At 36.8% G+C, this 22,087-nt stretch overlaps 1 protein-coding gene across 3 annotated transcripts in view; it reads right to left on the reverse strand.

The window, feature by feature from the left end:
* The window catches only part of ATJ1 (DNAJ heat shock family protein), a 332,305-nt gene that overhangs the window by 269,380 nt on the left and 40,838 nt on the right, over positions 1–22,087 (reverse strand). For all 3 annotated transcript variants that reach the window (XM_089374301.1, XM_089374302.1, XM_089374303.1), the window contains exons 5-6: positions 12,158–12,241; positions 11,915–11,953 (exon numbers count right to left, since the gene is read on the reverse strand). In XM_089374301.1, the coding sequence (XP_089230427.1) occupies positions 11,915–11,953; positions 12,158–12,241 (123 nt within the window). The remainder of the gene's footprint in view (positions 1–11,914; positions 11,954–12,157; positions 12,242–22,087) is intronic.

The raw sequence follows: 22,087 nt of genomic DNA on the forward strand, positions 1-22,087 counted from the left end.
GTCATAAGAAAAGGCTAAAATATCTCGATATTCGCGAAGTAAATCAATTAACCTTTTTCTTTCCTCCACACTAGTACCTCTACCAATTTTAACGATCTTTGGGTTTTCAGAAGTACCAATGTTTATCTCGAGATATTCGCCTGGGTCCATCTTATTTTCTTCTCTCAGCTTCGTGGCATCATGCCGATCAAAATGTTGCTCTAAGGCAACCACATTCCTAGGAGTAGGATTTATGATATGCTCATGATTTAAAGATCCATCCTCCTCAGAAACTATCCGGAAATCCTCAAACTCATCCAAACTACTAAGAAAACGAATGACATGCTTTTCATCATTGAAGACCTGCCAATGCTCTGAGTTATCTGGAACAGATGGTCTGAATATTACTTCCATTTTGATCTTGTCGTTAATTAGCTCATCAGATAACTGGAAAGTAGTAGCAGCTACGGCAAGTTCATCTGCCAAACCATTCTGCTCTCTTGGAATTGCTTCGAGGTCAAGGGCATCAAAATGCTCCATAGTATCTCACACAGCATTTCGATAATTTCTTAATCTTTGATTTCTGCATGTGAATTTATTTTTAAGTTGCATGATAACCAAATCAGAATCCCCTTTAATGCTAAGCAATTTAACCTTCAAGGACTTGGCCAACTCAAGCCCCAACAATATAGCCTCATATTCAGCGACATTGTTGGTTGCCTCAAATTCTAATCGATAGGCAAACTTGAAAATGTGACCAAGGGGAGATTTAAGCACTATTCCAGCACCTTTACCATGCCTAGACGCTGCACCATCGAAGTACATATACCAAACTTTACCCTTGAGATCCCTAATCTTATCATAGGGAGGAACTATAAAATTAGACATGATGGCATAGTTCCCAATGTCAGATTGCTCTTTGATTATTTCGTTGTGAGGTCTCTTAGGATCTTCAACATGAAATTTTCTTTCGGGCTCTCTATTTAGTCTTACAAAACCATCACCCCTAGGAGAAGGAATCATGGCATATGACCAATTCATTTGAATACTTCCTCCTAGATCAGAGGCCCACTTTCTAGATAACAGCATACCCCAGGCATCAGGCACATCCACAACAACAATATCCATGACAACCATGATGTCTGGGTAAACTGAAAGATGAACTTGCAAATCTTTGATTAAACCATGCACTTCGATTTTCTTAGAATCCATGGCGCATATGTTATAGTAGGGTCTAGAAACTCTCAAGTTAAGTTGTTCCATGACCCTTTTAGTCATTACACAAGCTGATGCACCAGAATCCAACATGCAATTATTCAATTTATACCCATTAACTAATAAGGTCATAAAGAAAGGTTGGTGATCTTTGTTATCAGCATCTAAGCTTTGCAGATATATGGGAGCATCATGATAGTCAACTTCCCGAGTCTTCTGTTGAGAAGTATTGACTTGAGGACCTTGAATCGCTTTTAGTAACTTGTCTCTTTGGGAAGGGATTTTAGCAATCTCGGAGACAGGAACCCAGATTTTTGCATTGTTATACCAACTTCCCAAATCGACATCTATTCCAGAGTTTACACCAGGGTTAATAGTTTGAAGGGGAATTTGATTCCCGCTTTGATCTTTATCCCTTCTCTGATAGGTCAAACCCTTATCTCTAGCAATTTCCAAGATTTGCTCGGGAGAGGGTTTTTCACCATATAACCTAGCCAAAATATCATCTTCATTTTCAAGGTTATTTATACTAAAAGCTGATGAAGGATTCACAACATCACGACTCCTTTCCTTGACCTCTATCCAATCATCCATAGACAAAGGAAACTTGTTGCCTACTACATTTATTTGATCACCTGTTCCAAACATTCCATTATCTAAAATTCTTCTAACGATGGGACAAGTGGCCTCTTCATGAAGAGCATCACAAACCCGACAATAAGGAGGAGCATTATCAACCAAATTATTTAGCGGATTAGGAGGTCTCTGCTCACTAGATTGACCCTTCCTTTGCCAATTGTTATTTCTATTATTATTATTTCGAGGTTGAAAATTCTGCGTTTGCGATCTTTCCATTTGGATCAACCTATTCTGCAAAGTGGTTATCTCCTTATTATGATTAATTTCCATAGTTTCAATTTTTTGAAGCAATTTGAGAACAAGCTCACTTTCAGGTTCTTGAACTGCTTTTCCTTTAGTTTCCTTTAGTTTCGTAGCAGCCCTATCGAAACCTGGGATTTCAGACTTCCCAGATGCGGCCTTGTCCTTTTCAAGCTCTATAGCTAAGGCTTGGCAATCTCTATAATCATTAAGTTTAGCACGCCTTAATTCATAAGACGGCTCAGGACTAAAGGCATCAATGTAAAAATCTTGGAGAGTTTTATCTGTAGGTTTATAGTCTTGAGGTAATTCTCTAACAATACCATTAAACCTTTTATTAAATTCTTCAACAGTTTCATCCTCTCTTTTTTATTAGGCTAATAGCTTTTACGAGGTGTCTTCCTTCTCTCTTATCTCCATATTTTTCTTTAAATGCATTAATGATCGATTGTAAGGAGTTAAACGAATTCTGAGGCTTTTCTGCAAACCAATCATAGGCATCACCTCCTAGAGTTAAGATGAAAAGAGTCATTCTGACATCCTCATGATCGAAATCAGCAGATCTTGCGTACTTAGCCATCCATATGCTAAAATCTCGCAAATGAGAGTTAGCACTAATCGCATTATTTCCTTGAAAGTTAGGCAATTTATCGATCCCAATAGATGGAATATCGTTGGGATATCCTGGAATGTTAGAAAAATCACAAGGGGCATACATATCCATGATGTTGTGCCTAACTTGACTTTTAAAAAGCAAATAAATATCAGAGAGAACTTCTTGTCCAAGGTTTACAAGAAGTGTACGAGAAGCGAGTTTGTGTAATCGTACCCTGAGGACCTTTTCAGGATCAGGAGTAGGATTGCACAGACTGATTGGATGTCTTCTAGTGTACACTCTCGAAGATAATATATGAAGTGGAGTCGCCACCTGAACAAGAAGTAAAACACGAAAAAGCTTAAGATGAAAGAACCAAGGACAGAAAAACTCTATCCCCGGCAACGGCACCAAAAAATGTTGTCGCACAGATTGTCACGACAACGCTCAAACCGGGGGTTGTCACCCTGATCCCCGATCTCTCCGTTTAAGCCTGTCTCCCACGGCTAAGGGGGGTAGACCCTGTAGAGAAATGGACGACCAACTGCGAAACAGTTGGATTGGGAGACACGAAGAAAAAAAAAAAAAAAAACACTAAGCTGATTTTATTAATTTTATGGACCAGTGCCTTATGAAGTTAAGGTTTAAATGATTACTCACTAAATGTTGCAGAGATGTAAACCATGTAGCGCAATCATTAATCATCAAATAACTTGAACGATGCGAGATATCCAGTAAATTCACAATGATCTAGCAATTTTAAAACTTCGAAAGATAAAGCTCGATACACAACTGCATAATTTTAAACATTAACCAAATATCATATTCATGTAGCAAATCTTCAAAATGATCATTCATGCATGCCTAAAAAAATGATAAACATCAATTCCACATCAAAATTTTAGTCTTGACTCTTAGCAAAAAAATAAAGCGTGATAAATCCCTGAGCCGAGACTGGATCTGGCAAGATATTTCCAAAAAAAATAAATTTTTATGTTTTATTTTTTTTTTTTTTTTTTACATAAAAATTTAAAACAAAAATTAGAGCTGAATGAAAAAAGGAAAATCTAAAAATAATCTAAATGACATTAAATCTAAAATTGAATCAAAATCTAAATTAAAACTTAAAACAAAACTTGCAATTACAAAATCTAATCTATAATAAAAGAAGAAAAAAATTATGATTATTTTTTTTTGTATTTTTATTAAATTAAATACTAAAAAAGAAATTAATCTAATTGCATGAAAACTTGAAAATAAAGTATTAATAAAATTCTAAAGCTAAAATCGAGATTGAAAACAGCTAAAATCAAATGAAAATGAAAATCGATACCCTAAAAAAATTTGCCAACGCTTACAAAATATACTTGAAACGTATTTGAGCTGAGAGATTTACCTGATGCCACCTCAGCCAAACACATGAAATACCTGACCCGTGCGTGATATTTTACAGCAGACTTTGACGGCTGAATGAGTGCTTGCAACGCAGTTTGAAAAATCAAATGGGCAGATAGACGTAGCAGGGATCGATGCACAAGATATTATCACCCACGCACGCAGCTTTTCTGTGTGGTTGCTAGCCCGACGGCAGCAAGAGAGGCAAGCGAACGTGACTGGATGCAGAACGAGAGCTGCGTGCAGGCCCACGGTAGCTCTGGTGAAGGCAGCGAAGAGCCAATGCGTAGGAAGAAAAGCCTCACGCAAGTAATCTCCACATGTTGAGAGCAGAAACGCGGGCAAACTCACGTGCTGACCCAAAAATCGAATTTTGTTGGGTTAATATGACTGAAGGGCTGAACGTGGGGACCAATCTGCGTTGAAGAATGGAGCTGGGCAATGGCGTGGAGAGGAGGATTGCGAACAGTGGGAGATTTAAGCAGCGTGGAGAGCCTTATAAATGAAAAACGCAGTTCAAATGAGAGTTGTGCAGCGTTTGGATGAGTTGCAGGTTGATTGATGAGGAGCAGATGGGGTTTAACTTCCTGTAAATAATGGAACCCCAGATTTGAAAAACGACTGATATCTGAAACCTCTGGACAGCAAGATAGTAAACCCTGCAAAACTCAATTTTCCTCTAGAATTTTATCTCAAACCTGCAAGTGGAAGACCCAAAAAATCTGGAAAGTATATGCAAAGAAAAAATGAAACCCTACAAACCGGTTCAAAATTTCAAAATTTTAGCTCTACAACAGCCAGATTTGTCAGTTATGATCTACAATATTTTAGAAATTCAGATTTACTTATGAAAATACTTTAGAAATCTCTCATGCAAATCAGAAAATAAACTAAATGATTAACCCATGATCCAAACTAGCTGGGCTCTGCAAGAAAATGCTTGCGGGAGTTGGCTGGTTCAGCCAAGAACTTCCCCAAACACCTGCTGATCTTCTTCAATAAGGGTTTCCTGCACAGCTACTTCAACCATCAATAAAGAGAGAAAAAATAATACTAGATCTCAAAAAGCAATGGAGATACCTGCCATTACTTCAGAAAACCTAATGCCATTCAAACCCTAGCAAGTGAACAAGATACCTGTGCTCAACAATACTCTATAATAAGCTGTTATTAATGGCTGAAAATTTAAAATATGCAGAAAATAAAATAGCTCACAGCACTTCCAGAGAGTAACACCAGCAAGATTTTGAACCCCAAAGTCTTTCTTTATTAGCACCAGAAAGAGTTTACAAGAGAGCTTCTTCAGCACAAGACTCACAGATCGAATGATCTCAAATGACCCCTAGCACCCTATTTAAAGGAAAAGATCCCAACAGCTAGTTCAAGTGATCCATGTCAAAATGATCTCGACCGTCGATGAGGATCAAGATATCTCTTGATCTCATCCGTCGAATTTTTAATGTATTAAAAAATTGAAATTCTGCATTTATTTACTCAAAATATTATTATTTTATTATTTTTAGGTTTTTTACTTTATCATATATTTTTTTTAATTTTTTTTATTATTATTTTTTTATTTTTTATTTTTTATTTTTATTTATTTATTATTTTTTAATTTATTTTTAAATGGATCCTTGAACTTAGCTTTTGGGAAAATTACCTAGGACCTAGGACTTAGGACTTATAAGGGGATTAAAACATTTCTTAACCCTCAAGACACTTTACATCATGACTTTTACAACTTTACATCCCAAGGGGGAAAAAACCCATTTGACATAGACCCTCATAAACCACCCAGTTCTGCGACACAACTATAATCTAACAAATTAACACACTAGGATTCTCCTAAGATTCTAATGACAAAATCCATCCCGGCTTTGGGGTTAGGCTGAAGGAAAACTCTGTCGATCATGGATCGGTGAGACGAAAAACCTTCCGGAACGTAGATTATCACTTAGAAAATTAGGTCCACCTAGGCAATTTACAGACTTGACTCATATCTGCTAAGATTATTTACAATTTATACATGCAGACTGGGTTTACAACATAAATTGATCAAGCTGTCAATGACTGTAGAATGGCACGGGCATGTCGATCAAGCGCTACCCTTTTTGCAAAGAAAAGGGGAGTGTACTGCTATGGGCAGTTGACCGGTAGTGGTCAACAAGAGGTATCAAGAAGAGGACATCTTAGCAAGGAGTATCATTGTTGAATCAGTAAGAGACCATCTTATCCCTTACATTGCTGATCATGAGTCTTCTAAGGCTGTGTATGATGCTCTCATTAGTCTTTATACTATCCACAATATGAATCAATCTATTAGCCTCAGAAATCAGCTTAGAGATGCCAAGATGACAAACAATGATATTGTTGCATCCTACTTTATGAAGCTATCTCAAATCAGGGATCAACTAAAGGCAATTGATGAACAAATTTCTGACAAAGAATTAGTGACTACTGCTCTCAATGGTTTGCCTACCTCTTGGAGTCCTTTTGTATCTGGAATCAATGCTAGAGAGACTCCTCCTACCTTTGAAAAATTGTGGACAGCCTGCACTCAAGAGGAATCTAGCCTCGTGAACAAAGGTGTGATTCCAAATGAAGATTCACAAGCTTTCGCTGCTCATTCATAAGCCACAAGGGAAATAAGAATTTTGGGAAGTTTCAAAAGAATATGCCCCAAATCAAAATCAAAGAAGTAGATCTGCTCCTCAAAAAAGAAGACCTCCTCCCTCTACAAAAATTGAATGTTGTAGTTTTCGTGCATTTGGTCATTATCAAAGGGATTGTCCTCAAGGAAAGAAGAGAAAGGAAGGCATCATGCTTCAACAGCTGAAGTTGGAGAACCTTCATCCAAAGGGAAGCCAAAAGATCACAATATTAGTATGAAGAATACTCTTTTATTTCTGCTCTTACAGGTTCCCTTACAGGACACAATGAAGTTTGGTTGATTGACAGTGGTGCCTCTAGGCACATGACTGGAAGCCATGATAATCTTACAGAATTGTTTGAAAAGAAGATACCTACCCAAACAGAATTTTCCTAAGAAAGATCGAAGTCAAATCTGATCAAAAGTGCCAAAGTCAATGCTAGACAAAGTCTTTGTTTCAAAAAATCAACGCAGAAGTCAAAGATGCCCAAAAACCCTTCGCACGTGTGGAGAGAAGATGTTGCCTCAATCCTGTACAAACCAATCAGATTGAAAGAGAGTAGATGAGATGTTGTGATGTGATGTCCAAATGAGCTTGAAGTCACTTGTATTTATATCCAACTATGGGGGGGTAATTTGTTTGTAGGCTGACTTTGACAATTTGTGTACCTGTGGGCTTGACTTCAAAAATGCACTTTTCTTTATCCAAATTCAGTGCTTCAGAGGTCAATAGTGGTCCTCTCAGAAAGAGGAATCTAGTCCAATGATTGGAATTTGTCACTGTGCTGCCAAATTAATATTTTTGGAGGACAATATTAAATTACAATAGAAGTAATTCAAAGATATTTATACAATTAAAAAGAATAAATTATTAAATTCTAAAGTTCACATAAAAAGAGTTTTAATTAAATTTAAAAGGGAAATATGTTATATTTCAAATATTTAAAAGAAAAAAAGTGACTAAGTGAATTTAAAGCCACTATATTATTATAAAAGGTAAAAGGGTTATTATTATATTTTAGTGATATTCAACTATGAGTTCCACATATAAGTCAATGTTTTGGACTAAATTGCCCTTTCTGTACAACAAACTTTGAGTATGGGTCGATCCTTAAAAATTGCAAACGTCGTTGTTCAATGTGTGGGAATTATTTATTATGGAATAATATCAAAATAATACACAAATACAAACAAAAAAATTAGAAGACGAACTCACAAAGCTTCAACAAAACAAGAAAGTATCACAGCAAAAATAGAAGAAGCTCAAAGATATGTTTTACAGAGAATCAACAGAAAAGGACAATGATTTGAAAGATCACACGTCAAAAAGAGTCCAACGCTACAAAGAAAAAATTAGAACAACAAAAGAAAGGTCTAGAGAAAAAACTCAATGAGAATCTATCAAAGAAAGAAGAAGAAAATGTGTGCTTAAAAGACCTTAATCCAATATTATTATAAGGAAACAAACATTTAAAAGATGAGGATAAAGACACTAATGATAAAATGGGAAATCCAAAAAGCGAAGAACTTTCATGTCTAAAAATCATAATCAAAATCTACTTACCCAAAGTGAAAAACTTAACAATGATAAGAAATCATTGGAGAACAAATTAGAAGAACTTATTGTTAGTTTTTGTACCATCGGTTGTGTTCTAGCCACGAAATTTGGTGGAGAGGCTAGAATACATGTATTCTCCAAAACCCAGAAATAGTTTCTGGAAATTCCACCTAGAGACTACTTAATTAAAATAAATAATCTTTTTTTAATGGTTCTTAAGTCTAAACTTAGCAAAACCGATTAATTAAAGGGTATTAATTAAGTCATGTTGATAATCTTCTAAAAGAAGACATGGATTGATTTCTAGCTTATCCTAGCCATCAATTATGTTTTAATCTTGCTCGTTGATGTCTCAACGAGAGATTATAAGAAGAAATTCGATGGGGGTTGGAGAACACACTTAGAGCCACCAGCAGTTCAAATTTACTGGCAGATCAAACTCCAAAGTAGCAGCGTTGAGTTGCCGGAGAGAGAGCTAGTGAGCTCGAAGCAATGAAAGAGGGGCAGGGATTTGTAAGGCCGGAGGGAGATTTTCCAATCTGGGGAGTGCATAGCAGAGAGGCAATGCGTACCACAGAGAGGCAACGCAAAGGCAACAGGGAACAGCTCATCTTGAGCCAAGGTTAGTGTCGAATCACCAGTGGGAGTGAGATTTTTCTCACTAGACTTTTTGTCAGTCATTTGTCTATTGGATTGCTAGATTTGAGAATCCATAGATTTGTACTCAGATTTACTACTGCATAATAATAAAACCCTTAGTTGTTGCATTGGTTTTCTCGAGTTGGGTTTTTCTGGGAACATTGGTCCAAAAATAATTGTGTACTTGTGTGTGTGTGCATCTATTCTTCCGTGTTATTTTTCTTCCGCATTATTTTCTTTGTGAAGGTTGCAATGTATTAGTTTCGATATTTACCATAGAACACAGTGAATAATTTGTTCAGTTTATTTAACAAAAAGAAGAAACGTAATCAGTTGTTGTAGTAGGATTCTGAATTTCGGAATTTTCACATGGTATCAGAGGGCAGATAGAAGCTAGAGAGCTTAGTAGCAAAAGGGAAGAGGAATTTCGAAACTCTGCGTAGCCAGCAGTTCGAAACCCTCAAAGGCAACGCAGTCCCTTGGGCCAAGAGGGTCAACTTTTTGAGGAAAGTTTATTTCTCTGAGAGAGTCGACAGAGAATAAATTTTCCAGATCAGATATTACCAGAGGTAGGAGCAACGTTTTTTCCTTGCAGAGAAGATCTTCAGCTGGGACGCAGTTATTTTGTAGCAGTTTGCTTGTGCAAATAGTGTCAAGAGGAAGAAAGAGTACACACTGAGGGAATTATTTCCTCAGGGAACTTCTAGCCCAGAAGTGTGATTTTTCCACAGTAGTTCTCAACAGATTTGCACTCTCCAGCAGGGAATGCGTAGAGCCAATCAGCGATTGCGTAGACGAGAAGAGGAGGAACTGGACTTTCTTCAAAGATGGCATCAGCAAGGTTGAGAAATCAGGATCAATTGGAGGGAGCCTCCAACTATGTGATCTAGAAGGAAAGAATTTCATATCTTCTAGAAGAATATGATCTCAAAACTTACATCGATAATGTGGTAGTTGTACCCGCAGATGCAGATCCACTAAAAGCCTACAAGGAGATGGAAAAGCAAAGAGGTTGATTCTCGATGGGGTTCGAGATCACATGGTGTCTCATATAGCTGGCAGAGATACTGCCCGGCAGATGTGGGAGGCTCTTGCTATGCTATACGAGGGATCTTCTAAGCAGAGGAAGATGTATCTTGAGGAGAAACTGAGATACACAAGAAGAAATCCGATGGGGGTTGGAGAACACACTTGGAGCCACCAGCAATTCGAATTTACTGGCAGATCGAACTCCAAAGTAGCAGCGCTAAGTTGCCAGAGAGATAGCAACGCTGAGTTGCCGAAGAGAGAGCTAGTGAGCTCGAAGCAGTGAGAGAGGGGTAGGGATAGTAAGGCCGAAGGTATATTTTCCAATCCGGTGAGTGCATAGCAAAGAGGCAGTGAGTGCCACAGAGAGGCAATGCAAAGGCAACATAGAGCAGCTCATCTTGAGCCAAGGTTAGTGTCAGATCGCCAGTGGGAGTGAGATTTTTCTCACTAGACTTTTCGTCAGTCATTTCTCTGTATGGATTGCTAAATTTGAGCATCCACAGTTTTGTACTCATATTTACTATTGCATAATAATAAAAACCTCAGCTGCTGCACCGATTTTCCCAAGTTGGGTTTTTCCGCGGACATTGGTCCAAATATAACTGTGTAGTTGTGTGTGTGTGTGCATCTATTCTTCCAGTGTTATTTTTCTTCCGCGGTATTTTATTTATGAAGGTTGCAGTGTATTAGTTTCGATATTTACCGTAGAACACAGTAAATAATTTGTTCAGTTTATTTAACAAATAGAAAAAACTTTAGTCAGTTGTTGCAGTAGGATTCCAGATTTCAGAATTTTCACACTTATCACAAAAGAAGCATCGAAATCTTCAGAAATTCAAGCTGAAGAAAAGGGAACAAAGTTCAAACATTGATCCAGAAAATATCACAATTCAAAAAGATAGTAGTCCAATTAAAGTGAATATGCTACAAGTAAAGAAAATCAAGACACAACTCCTTATCAACACCCAAATCATAAGAACAGACATCTCAACCAGTCAGCGAATCCATATCACTTAGGACAAAACAATTGATTTACGCTCGAAAGAATATCAATATTAACACAATTAAGTCTCATGCTAATTATTCATCTTTGAAGGCCTATAAGCGCAAAGTTCCATATAAGATTGTTTTGGGATAGTTAGATCATTCATAATGCAACAATTTTGTACCATAATTAAAAAGCTCATATCGTCTTGCATCATAGAAGATGACAGCTCGAAGAATTCATAATGATGAAAATAGATTACAAGACAAACAAAAAGATAACACGGCTTTTCATCCATATGCTTTAAAGTCAAAGCATTTCTAAAGGAAAAGGCAATATGATGAACATAAATAACATAAAATAATATAATTAACAATAAATAATCAGTATTAATGAAAGGACATGACTCTCTATGAGAGAGCACTCCTGCCTATGTATATATATGGGGCTCTCATTTATAATTCTCATCATATCACTTTTATACATTCAAACATTTATATATCAATATTATTTGACTTATGGTGGGTATTCTCATATTACAGATATTCAGAATATATTTGTGTGAGAACGAACACTGTTTGTCACACTCTCCCCAAGAAATTTATTAAGCCCACATATCAAATTTGACGAGGTCAACCTTCACCACACCTAGTAATATAATAAAGTATTTCCTTCACCATGATTACAAGTACACTAGCGATACATATAAATGTGTAGTGACCATATATGCATATTACATCGACTAATCCAATGCCATTTTCACTGTGATCTCTTTTAAATGAAAAATTATTGCTACAGAAAAAGAAAAATCAGATAAATATTTTGAACCCATGGTTACACAATCAAATAGTTTTGACAGGGATAACATATAACAGTTCATAAGATCATGCAATGTCCACGGAAGTACCAAACAATCTAAATCCAACTTCTGCAAATAATTAAACCTGCCAGATAAGGAAAAATAAAGTTAAGAGATCCATAGAGTAATACCCTATCATATTCAGCTCGCTTCTTTTTGTCTTTCAAAATCTGCAATGCCCTTCCAAACAAAATAAGAAGATAACTCAAGCTTCCAACCATACTATACAATGGCAATATGATGGACAAGCAAAATAAATAACTGCGACAAAGTAACAACAACATTTATATCTTTTGCAAATAATCAGCGACATGATAATAGTCTTTAACCATGCAAATGAAATGTTGCAACTTAACCAACCATCATCTACAAACCTCATAGGCATCGTGTATTTCCTGAAACTTGATCTTTGCCTTGGCATCACCCTTGTTCAAATCTGGATGATATTTTTTTGCCAACTGCAGAAGCAATGATAATGTCTTTATCTTAGAATTAATTACAATTCACAAAGACCTACTGTATTAAACAAACCAAATAGTTATAAAATATAGGTTTTAAAAGAAAAAGACAGCATTTTCCTTTCGGTTTTTTTCATTCTCATATTTATTTTATATTGTTCTTTTTTTGTGTTTCCTCTCTAGGACACAAAAAGCAAAGGATCAGTTTTTCCCCAGGATAAAATATCCCATAATGCAAGAAACAGAAAATCAATTCTTGATTGCTAAATATTTTTATCTTCAAAAAGTTAAGCAAATGTTACATTTCCTTCTTTTCCAGAATTATGAGTAAATTCAAGGGCTATCTCCAGACTTTAAAACATATAACTCAGTTACTCATAATTCTGGATTTTTTGTAGAGTTCAGATCCTTTGACAAACTTACACTTCATGCGCAGGCCTATGCCTTTTCTCGGCCTTGACTAGGCTTATGGTCCTCCAAAAATGCTATCCGGTTCCTTTCATTGATGAGGCTATTAAGTTCAGGTCTGCGGTCTTAATGTAGACATATAATTATATCCAAAACGGTTCTTTTTTCAATTCAGTTTCTCTTCCTAGAACTTGGCCATTGAGGACTAATAAATAATCTCTTTTCCTTCACATACCTGTGACCTTCAAGCTGCCATCGTGTAGCTCAAATACCATGTTGAAAAATCTAGGGCAGCTTAGTTAGGGCATTTTAAATTTAATTTCTCTTTAACTTTGATAGATGCTTGTGATCTTCTTATCAAAATCTTCTTCTTCTTCTTCTTATTATTATAACCGTGATCATCAAATAGCTACCAAAACATGAAAATTAAAAAAGACAAATGGATATCAGATATAGGCACTCAGCAAGGGCAAAACCCCTATGAAGGGAAAAACCCAATCAAACTCTTGCACTAGAGATCCAAATCAAATTGAGACAACCAGGACCCAAGACCAAGACAAAGATACTCCTCCATCCATCAAGTCAACTTCCCATGGTGACAAATCAAACTGAAGTATAGTCAACATTAGTTCTTCAACAAAAATATCTTCTCTTTTCTGCAATTCTGAAGCTTGGTTTTTCACTTCAGCCCTGCAATTTCTGAGATATAATCTGAACCTTCGGCCCCTGTAACTTAATCATGGTCCTTCGCATTTGTGGCATAGACTTCTGTCTTTTACCTTACACTTATTTCTCATTCCTTCGCTTGTCCTTTTCTCCTTGTTGAAAAGTAACTAGGTTTGATCTTCAAAATGACATGTGTAATTGTGATTTTATGTAATTGATGAAAAGAGGAAAAATAAAATTATTATTGTAATGCTTGTCTCATGGGTTTCATGAGCAAGGAATTTTCTTTTTAGTATGACTCTCATTGTGAGTCCTTAGGATTGGTCATAAAGTCAAATTGAGTCTGTTGACCACTACCGGTCAATTACCCATAGCAGTACACCCCCTTTTCTTTGCAAAAAGGGGTAGCGCTTGATCGACATGTTCGTGCCATTCTGCAGTCATCAACAGCTTGATCAATCTATGTTGTAAACCCAATCTGCATGGATAAATTGTAAATAATCTTAGCAGATATGATTATGTCTGTAAATTGCCTAGGTGGACCTGATTTTCTAAGTGATAATCTACGTCCCGGAAGGTTTTTCGTCTCACTGATCCATGATCGGCAGAGTTTTCCTTCAACCTAACCCCAAAGCCGGGATGGATTTTGTCATTAGAATCTTAGGAGAATCCTAGTGTGTTAATATGCTAGATTATAATTGTGTGTCGCAGAACTGGGTGGTTTATGAGGGTCTGTCTTAAATGGGTTTTTCCCCTTAAGATGTAAATTGTAAAAGTCATGATGTAAAGTGTCTTGAGGGTTGGAAAATGTTTAAAATCCCCTCATGAGTCCTAAGTCCTAGGTCCTAGGTGATTTTTCCAAAGGCTAAGTTCAAGGATCCATTTTAAAATGAATTAAAAAAAAAAAAATTAAAAAATTAAAAAATTAAAAAAATAAATAAATAAATAATTGAAAAATATAAAATATAAAATTATAAAATAAAGCAAAAAACCCTAAAAATAATAAAATAATAATATTTTGAGTAAATACATGCAAAATTTCATTTTTAATAAATTAACTAATTCGACGGATGAGATTAAGAGATATCTTGATTCTCATCGACGGTCGAGATCATTTCAACATGGATCACTCGAACTAGCCGTTGGGATTTTTTCCTTTAAATAGGGTCCTAGGGGGTCATTTGAGATGACATTGGATCTGTGAGTCTTGTGCTGAAGAAGCTCTCTTGTAGTTCATTTTTTTTGTGCAATAAAGAAGACTTTGGGGTTAAAAATCTTGTTGGTGTTACTCTTCTGAAAATGCTGTAAGATTGTTCTATTTGTTCTGCATAATTTTATTTTCAGCCATTAATGATAGCTTAATGAAGATTGATCTAGGCACAGGTATCTTGTCTGATCTTTGGGGTTTGAATGATAGTTTAGATTCTGAAATATATTGGCAGGTATCTCCATTTGATCAGGGTTTCACTATTGTTTTCTCCTTCTACGTTGATGGTTGATTTTAAGCTGTGCAGGAAATCCTTTTTTCAGATTACCGGGCGTTAGGGGAAGTTCTCGGCTGAACCAGCCAACTCACGGGTTGTGTTTTCTGAAAGAGCCCAGCCAGTTCTTGATCCCGGGCTTATCATTCGAAATATTTTTCTTATGAATGCATGCAGGGTTTTCTGAAGCATTTTACATTTAAATTAAATTCTGATAATATTACTGTGATTATTGATAAATCTGGCTACTAAAGAGCCTTAGATCTGTAAATACTGTAATTCTTTTGCTGGATCTAGGGTTTTGATTTTGTTTACTGCAATTTTTTTTGTGATTTTAGGGTAGTTTTGAAGGGTTTTACTTTAAAATTTTGTGTATATCTGTCGGGTTTTGTTTTCTTCTTGACGGTTGAACCTACACCTCGATCTATAACTCCACCTATCGGACTACAAACAAGATGGGAAATTACCACGAGCCGGGAGGTCTTTAAGCTTTTCACATCTTTCCCTACTATTCTTGCCCCACGAGGAGGCGGAGGAAGGACTTGAATCCTCCCAGTTTGGGCACGAGGAGACCTGAGACAAGATCTGGAGTTTTCTCGGTCCTCTGGGTGTTGCGTTGATTGATTGACCATCTGCTTGGCTGGCCGTGGAAGCATCAAGGCCCAGAAATCACGCATAGAAGGAAGCATATTTCGTTTCAAGGGTTTTGGCTTTTCTGTCACCCACGTGAAAACATCAGGCTATCTGCAAAATCTGTGCATTTCCTTCCACGTCGTGGCTTTATAGCCGTCAAGAGAAAAACTGCAAAGTATACGTGTGGCTGGTTTGTACATGCGCAAGTAAAGAAAACCATCAACTGAGAGCCTTTTCAACGTGAATCGTTCCATCTCCAGTGAATATCAGACATTTGTGTTTCAATACGGGCGTGAGAAAATGAAGGTGCATTGACTGGATAAAGGAAAACGCGTTCACTTATCTATCTGTCACTGTATCCAGCGCGAAAAGCTTCAAGTGAACCTGCGGTTGGCATTTTTGCGTGGGAGCTTCGGGTTAACCACTTATGTTGGGCTCGTGGTCCTGGATCGTATGTGGTGGTCTACCATCGTATTCTCTGTGGATTCATCTGCGTCTTCAAAAAATCGACCCAAATCCGCCGCGTAGTCACATTTTTCTTGTCTCTCCTACCGCCGTCGGGCTATCGAGCACATAAAAAAGCAGTAAAAACGCACGCGTGGGTGACATATTTGGTGCGTCGAAGTGTTTAAACCCTGCAAACACTCAGAATTTCTATCCGTCGTTGAAGTATTCTGCCGACAAACAGGAACGTGTTTTTTTACGCAAGCCAATCCCACTCCATTTACGCTGACGGTAATGTTAATCTAAGTTTTTCTTTTTTTTGATAGGTATAGCATTAGATTTAAATTAAATCATTTTTTTATTTTAGGGTTTAACTTATTAAAAAAAAATATATTATGGAAATCGATATTCATTTTTAGGATTTTGTATAGTGTTCAAGTTATTTTAATTTTAGATTTGAGTTTAGTCTAGCTTTTTTAGGATTGAAGGGTTAGTATTTAGTTTTTTTTTTTTTTTTGAATCTTTATAAAAAATAAAATATAAAAAACTAATTTCCTTTTAATTAGAATTTAGATTTAGAATAAATTTTAATATTAGATTTTAATAGTATTTTTTAGTTAGTTTAAGGAATTAAATTTTTTTTAGGATTGATAGTTTAATTTTATTAATTTTTACGATTTAGATTTAGTTTAGATAGATTTAACTTTCTTAGATCTTTTTAATTAAACTCAAAAAAAAAAAGTTGTGGAAAATTTTTTCCCAGATTCAGTTTTGGCTCCGGGACTTATCACATTCTATTTTTCCTGCTGAGGAATAAATGTTTATCATTTTATGCGAGTCTGCACATGGATGATCATTTTGAAGATTAGCTGCATGAATGTGATATCTGGTTAATGTTCATAATTGCGTGGTTGTTTAAAGCATTTATCTTTCGAAAAAAAAAAATTAATCGTTGGATATCGTTCTTGAACTTTAATTATTATAGCAACATTGTGGTTTTACTGGATATCTTGCATCGTTATCTTTCCGCAGCATTTGATAGATAATTATTCAGCCATCAATTCTATAAGGCACTGGTCCTTCAACTTAGCAAAATCCATTTAGTGCTTGTTATATCGTGTCTCCCAACCCAACTGGTCCACAGTTGGTCTTCATCATCTCATAGGGTCTACCCCCCTTAGCCGCGGGAGACAGGCTTAAACGGAGAGATCGGGGATCAGAGTGACAGCCCTCGGTCTGAGCGTTGTCGTGTCAATCTGTGCGACAACAGAGTCAATGTCATGTATGAAGGACCCATCTTGGGCATGTTACATCTTGTATGAGTCATTAAACAAGTATGAAAGCCCTCCAAGAGATCCTTTCTTTTGATCATGCTCTTAAGATAGAGCATTGGTCCATGATATCTGCAACCATATGACATGACTTCTACAATATCAAATGTAAGCATACATACCTCATTTTTCCTTTGGGTCATCCAGACTTCCTACAGCAGCTTCCTTGATTGAAAGAGCTTCAATCCCTTGATCTGCTTCACTTTTATGTCATCATACCATCATCCCATGAATTCCAAAAGTTTGGAATTCTTGATGAAACAATTGCTTCCCCTCATGATCGGTGAATCTTTCAATGAAGATTCCATCAGAGAATCTTGAGGATCTAAAGTATCCCCATTAGCAGATGTTTCCTTTTGACAGATGTATGATGAACCTTGTACTAGATGACCTTGCCACTTATGTTTCAATGAGATTCCCAAGAGCTATATCCTTGACTTCCATAGATTCTAACCATCTTTCATGCTTCTCTATGATGATGTCCCGAGCTCTTGCTTTCAATGCTTCTATGATGCCATGATGCATCCCATCATTTTTCTTAGTGAATAATGATAGCCATATCTTACAATAGAAGACTTAGGAACTTGAGAAGAACTTAGGTGAGGAAGATTATCTCAATCATAATAGAGATCTCTTACTTCCTCATTCTTGGATTTCTTCTTTTCAGCTTCCTCCACTTCTTCGGTGATATGGGCTTCTTCTCTTCCTCTTTTGTTATTGTCCTTCTTGATCTTAGGACAATCTCTTTTGTAGTGCCCATATTCTTGACACCCATAGCATTGAATCTTAGACATGTCCCTTTTCTTTTTCCAAGAACCAGACTTTCCAAATTTTCCCTTTCTTCTTGTCATTGTAGCATAAGCTTGACTTTGCTCACCTGCTCCCACATCAAATTTGGCCTTTAGTCTAGATTCTTCAATCTTGCACAGTGACCATAGATCCTAGAATGGAGTAGCTTCTTTCTTCCCATAAATACGTGAAGTAAAGTTACTACACTCCTCCGATAGTGCATTTAATACAATTGTAGTCATTTCTCTATCAGACATGACTTCTCCCAGATCTTCTAGTTGATCTCGGATTTCAAATACCCTCAAAGTATGAGGCTATTCCATCTTCCTTGACATATTTAGCTTGTAGAGTTCTTGCCTTAATCAGATGACTTCTCCAGCAGTGCTTACGGAATACAACTCTACCAGTTTGTCATATATTTCTTTTGAAGTTTCGAGTTTGGATACATATGAGATGAGGGGATCCTTGATACATTCTATGAGAATCCTTTGAGCCCTAACTTCCCCTTTCATATATATTGCAAGAGCTTGAGCATCTTCCTTTCTTGGTTTAGTGATATATCCTTTAACATGTTCCATAACCTCACTTTCAATGAGATTCAGATCTATTATTTTCTTCCATGCAAGATAGTTTGAAGCCCCAAGCAATTTGTTGCTTTCCTTGCAAAAAGGCATTTTGACAGATTCAAATGTGGACATAAATATACTTACTTGATGGGATGCTCCTTCTCCTTGTTGCTTCCTTAATGTTGATGACGATATAGAGAATAGAAAACTTCTCCTTGATGAAGATAGTTTTCTTCAATAATGATCTTTGATCTCACAGAGAGGGAGATCCATTTTGACGGTGAAGTCTTGTTGATGAAGATCAGTGATGACTTCTTGATGATGTCTTCAATGGTAGGAATCTTGTTTCAACAAGAGAGATCGCCTTAGAGTCTTGATGACAACGCCTTTTGATCTAGCTTCCTTTGAATGAATAGTCTTCAAGATACTTCAACTTCAAAATGATATTTGCTTTGATGCCTTCCTTCAAATTTGATCCTTGTGTGTCCCTTGATAAGATGCCCTTCCTTGACTTAGTCACCTTAGATCTAATACCATGTTGAGAAGTCCAAGGCATCAAGTATTAGGTGATTTCTCTTTTTAGATAATTGCCTGTGAATGCTTTTGACTTCTTAGATTATGATCATCTTTTACTTATGTTATTATAATGTTCTTCTTCATCAAACAGCTACCAATGCATAAACATAAAGAGACAAGAGACACATAATGTAGGCTATCAGCTAGGGCCAAAACCTCTCCTGCTTGAGAGGAAAACCCGAACAAATTCTTCTTCTTATAGAGACTTCAATTGACGAATACCAAGACCAAGACCCTTGACCTATTTGCCACTCCAAGACCAAGTCACAAACCTTTCTTGATGAAATCCTTCTTGAAACAAACTTGCAGCTCTTTCCTTCTTCTATGGTCAACGCAAGTCAAACTGTCTGCACTTCTGCAATTTCGGTCTTATCCACAGATCTGCAATTCTCGGTCTATCTATACCCTTGCAATTCTCACGTGTGAGTTGTTTTGAGATATCTTCCTTCTTCGCTTGACTAGGAGACTTCTCTTGTGACCTCGGCTAGGATGTATGCTGATATAGAGACTCCTTTCTTGGCTCCTTCGCTAACTGAGAAACCCTACTGCAGAACCCTTAACACATGACACACGTGCTAAGAAAAGTACCCAAAAACAATGCCAAAAATAGCTCGAATTCTCCTCCTTTGTTCTTCGCTTGATGAGAGGCTTCTATCTCCCTTTCTCGCACTTCTGTCAACCGCAGACCATGACTGAAAGCTTCACTAAAATCTACTTTATGAAATGAGGCTGAGCTTCCTATAAATAGTTGTTTTCCATCAAAATGAGCCGACATGTCCTTTGGAGAGTTTACATTATTCCTTTTTGAAGCCGACTTGAAGGAGAGGTCTTGTGCTTGTCTTGGAGGGCTTTCATACTTATTTAGTGACTCATACAAAATGTAACATGCCCAAGAAGGGTCCTTTATACATGACATAGACTCAAATTTACTTTTATGACTAGATGACAACTCCTAAAGGCTCACAATGGGAGCCATCACTAAAAATAAAATTCCTTGCTCATGAAACCCATGAGACAAGTATTACAATAATAATTTTATTTTTCTTCTTTTCATCAATTACATAAAATCACAATTACACATGTCATGAAGACCAAACCTAGTTACACTTTTCAACGCGAGGGAAACTAGGGTACATTTTTCTGCTACATAACAGAAATTACAGTCACCTTAAGGAGACGAAAGTTGGGGTCAAAAGGATAAAGTTTGCAAGCCGAATTGTCAAGGAAGACGAAGCTCACCAAGCGAAGGAGAAAAGAGACCTATTCCATCATATTTCTACCACATGTGTGAGCTAGGGTTTCTGCAGGAAGGCCAAGAATCACAGTCAGAAATTACAAGTCCAAAATTGTGGTTGAAGGAAAGGTTGCAACTGTTGGGAAGCAAGTTTGACTTGGGTTGACTTTGTGAAAGAAAAGCTCATCAAAGAAGAGGTTGACTTGGTCTTGGAGGGGTCTTGGTCAAGTGTCCTAGGTCTTGGAATTCATTTGAAGAATCTATAAGAAGAGGAATTCTTGTGGGTTTTCCTCTCAAGAGGAGAGATTTTAGCCCTGGCTAGCAGCGCACATTTTGTGTCCTCTTGTCTCACTGATCTTCATTGTTTGGTAGTTGTTTCATGATAAAAGAACACTATAATAATCAAGATAAGAAGAAGTTAACTACAAGTATATCAAGTTAAGTAAAAACACATCAGAAGCAATTATCGAAGCAAGAGAAATCACCTAATGTAGTTGCCCTTGATTTCTCAACAACTCTAGCGCAAGCCTTCTGCTTGATCTACATTGTTCACTAACTAGTCAATTTGGTATTGGTCTTTATACTAACCTATGCTTTGATACCATATGAAGTTTCCATGAAACTCTGCAAGTACTTAGATGAATAACTAAAATCTGAAACCTAGTTTACTTTCACCAAGATAAAGAGTTTCTTAACAATTCATAAGCAATGAAATAAACGTCAGAGATAAAAAACACATGCACACAAGTTGACACACTTGTTTTCTGAGGAAACCCAACAGGGAAAACTTGCTTCCTTGATGTGGTATTTTATTGATTGTTCTTGAGCAATTGGATTTATTACAAAGAAATATGTCTCCTAAGAAAGCATACTGCGTCTTCTCACAAATCTCAGCTTAATACAATTGATCGCGGCCTACTTTGATCATTGCTTGATCTCGGCCCTCTAGCTTGCAATTATTCCCCTGCTGAATACTTGACTCGCCCTTGTAATTCCTTATCCCAGCTCCTCCTTCCTTGCGCATTTGGTAGCCCTATTTCCTATAGCAAGTCTAGGTCCTATTTCTTATCGCAAGTCCTCCTATTTCCTTGCACACTTCCTACCTCCTATTTATTAGGGGCCCAACTCCTCAAAACTGCACTCACAAACTCGTGAATTGTCTTGTCTCACAAACCTTGTGCACAAAAATTATCAATTCCTACGCCTTCATATTCTTCTATATAAACCCAATTCAAACATGCAAGGAGGCCTAATTCTATTTTAGAACTCGAGTTCGGGTTGACGAGTTAACTAAGAGTGACATTCTTTCTCTCTCCAATCAACACTAGAGTTCTTAACCCATTCTTCCTTCAATCAAGACCGAAGATTAACTCGCTCTAACTGGACGTGTAATTGCCACCTCGTTATGTAGTCAAACTGATGAAGACTCCACTTAACTGAAGCTCCAACTCTACGCATGCTAACTTTATTATTATTCCAACAAACTAGAAATAACTCATCCTAACTTAAGTCTAACTCATGAGCTCTCACTCATACTGACAGAAGGACAATTTGAGGTCTTCACTGGCTAAGGCACAAGCCAAAAGACCTTTACTCGCTACATTTTCAACATGTTCCCCTTCAATATGCAAAGAAGGCTTTCTAATTAAACTAGTTAACAAGATACAAGTGCAGATGAAATCTTATCCAGAGAGGTATCTTGATATTGATGTCAATTC

Source organism: Pinus tabuliformis, chromosome 8 (assembly GCF_031772625.1).
Source record: "Pinus tabuliformis cultivar Carrire ecotype Pingquan chromosome 8, CPIR1, whole genome shotgun sequence".
Classification (NCBI taxonomy): Eukaryota; Viridiplantae; Streptophyta; class Pinopsida; order Pinales; family Pinaceae; genus Pinus; species Pinus tabuliformis.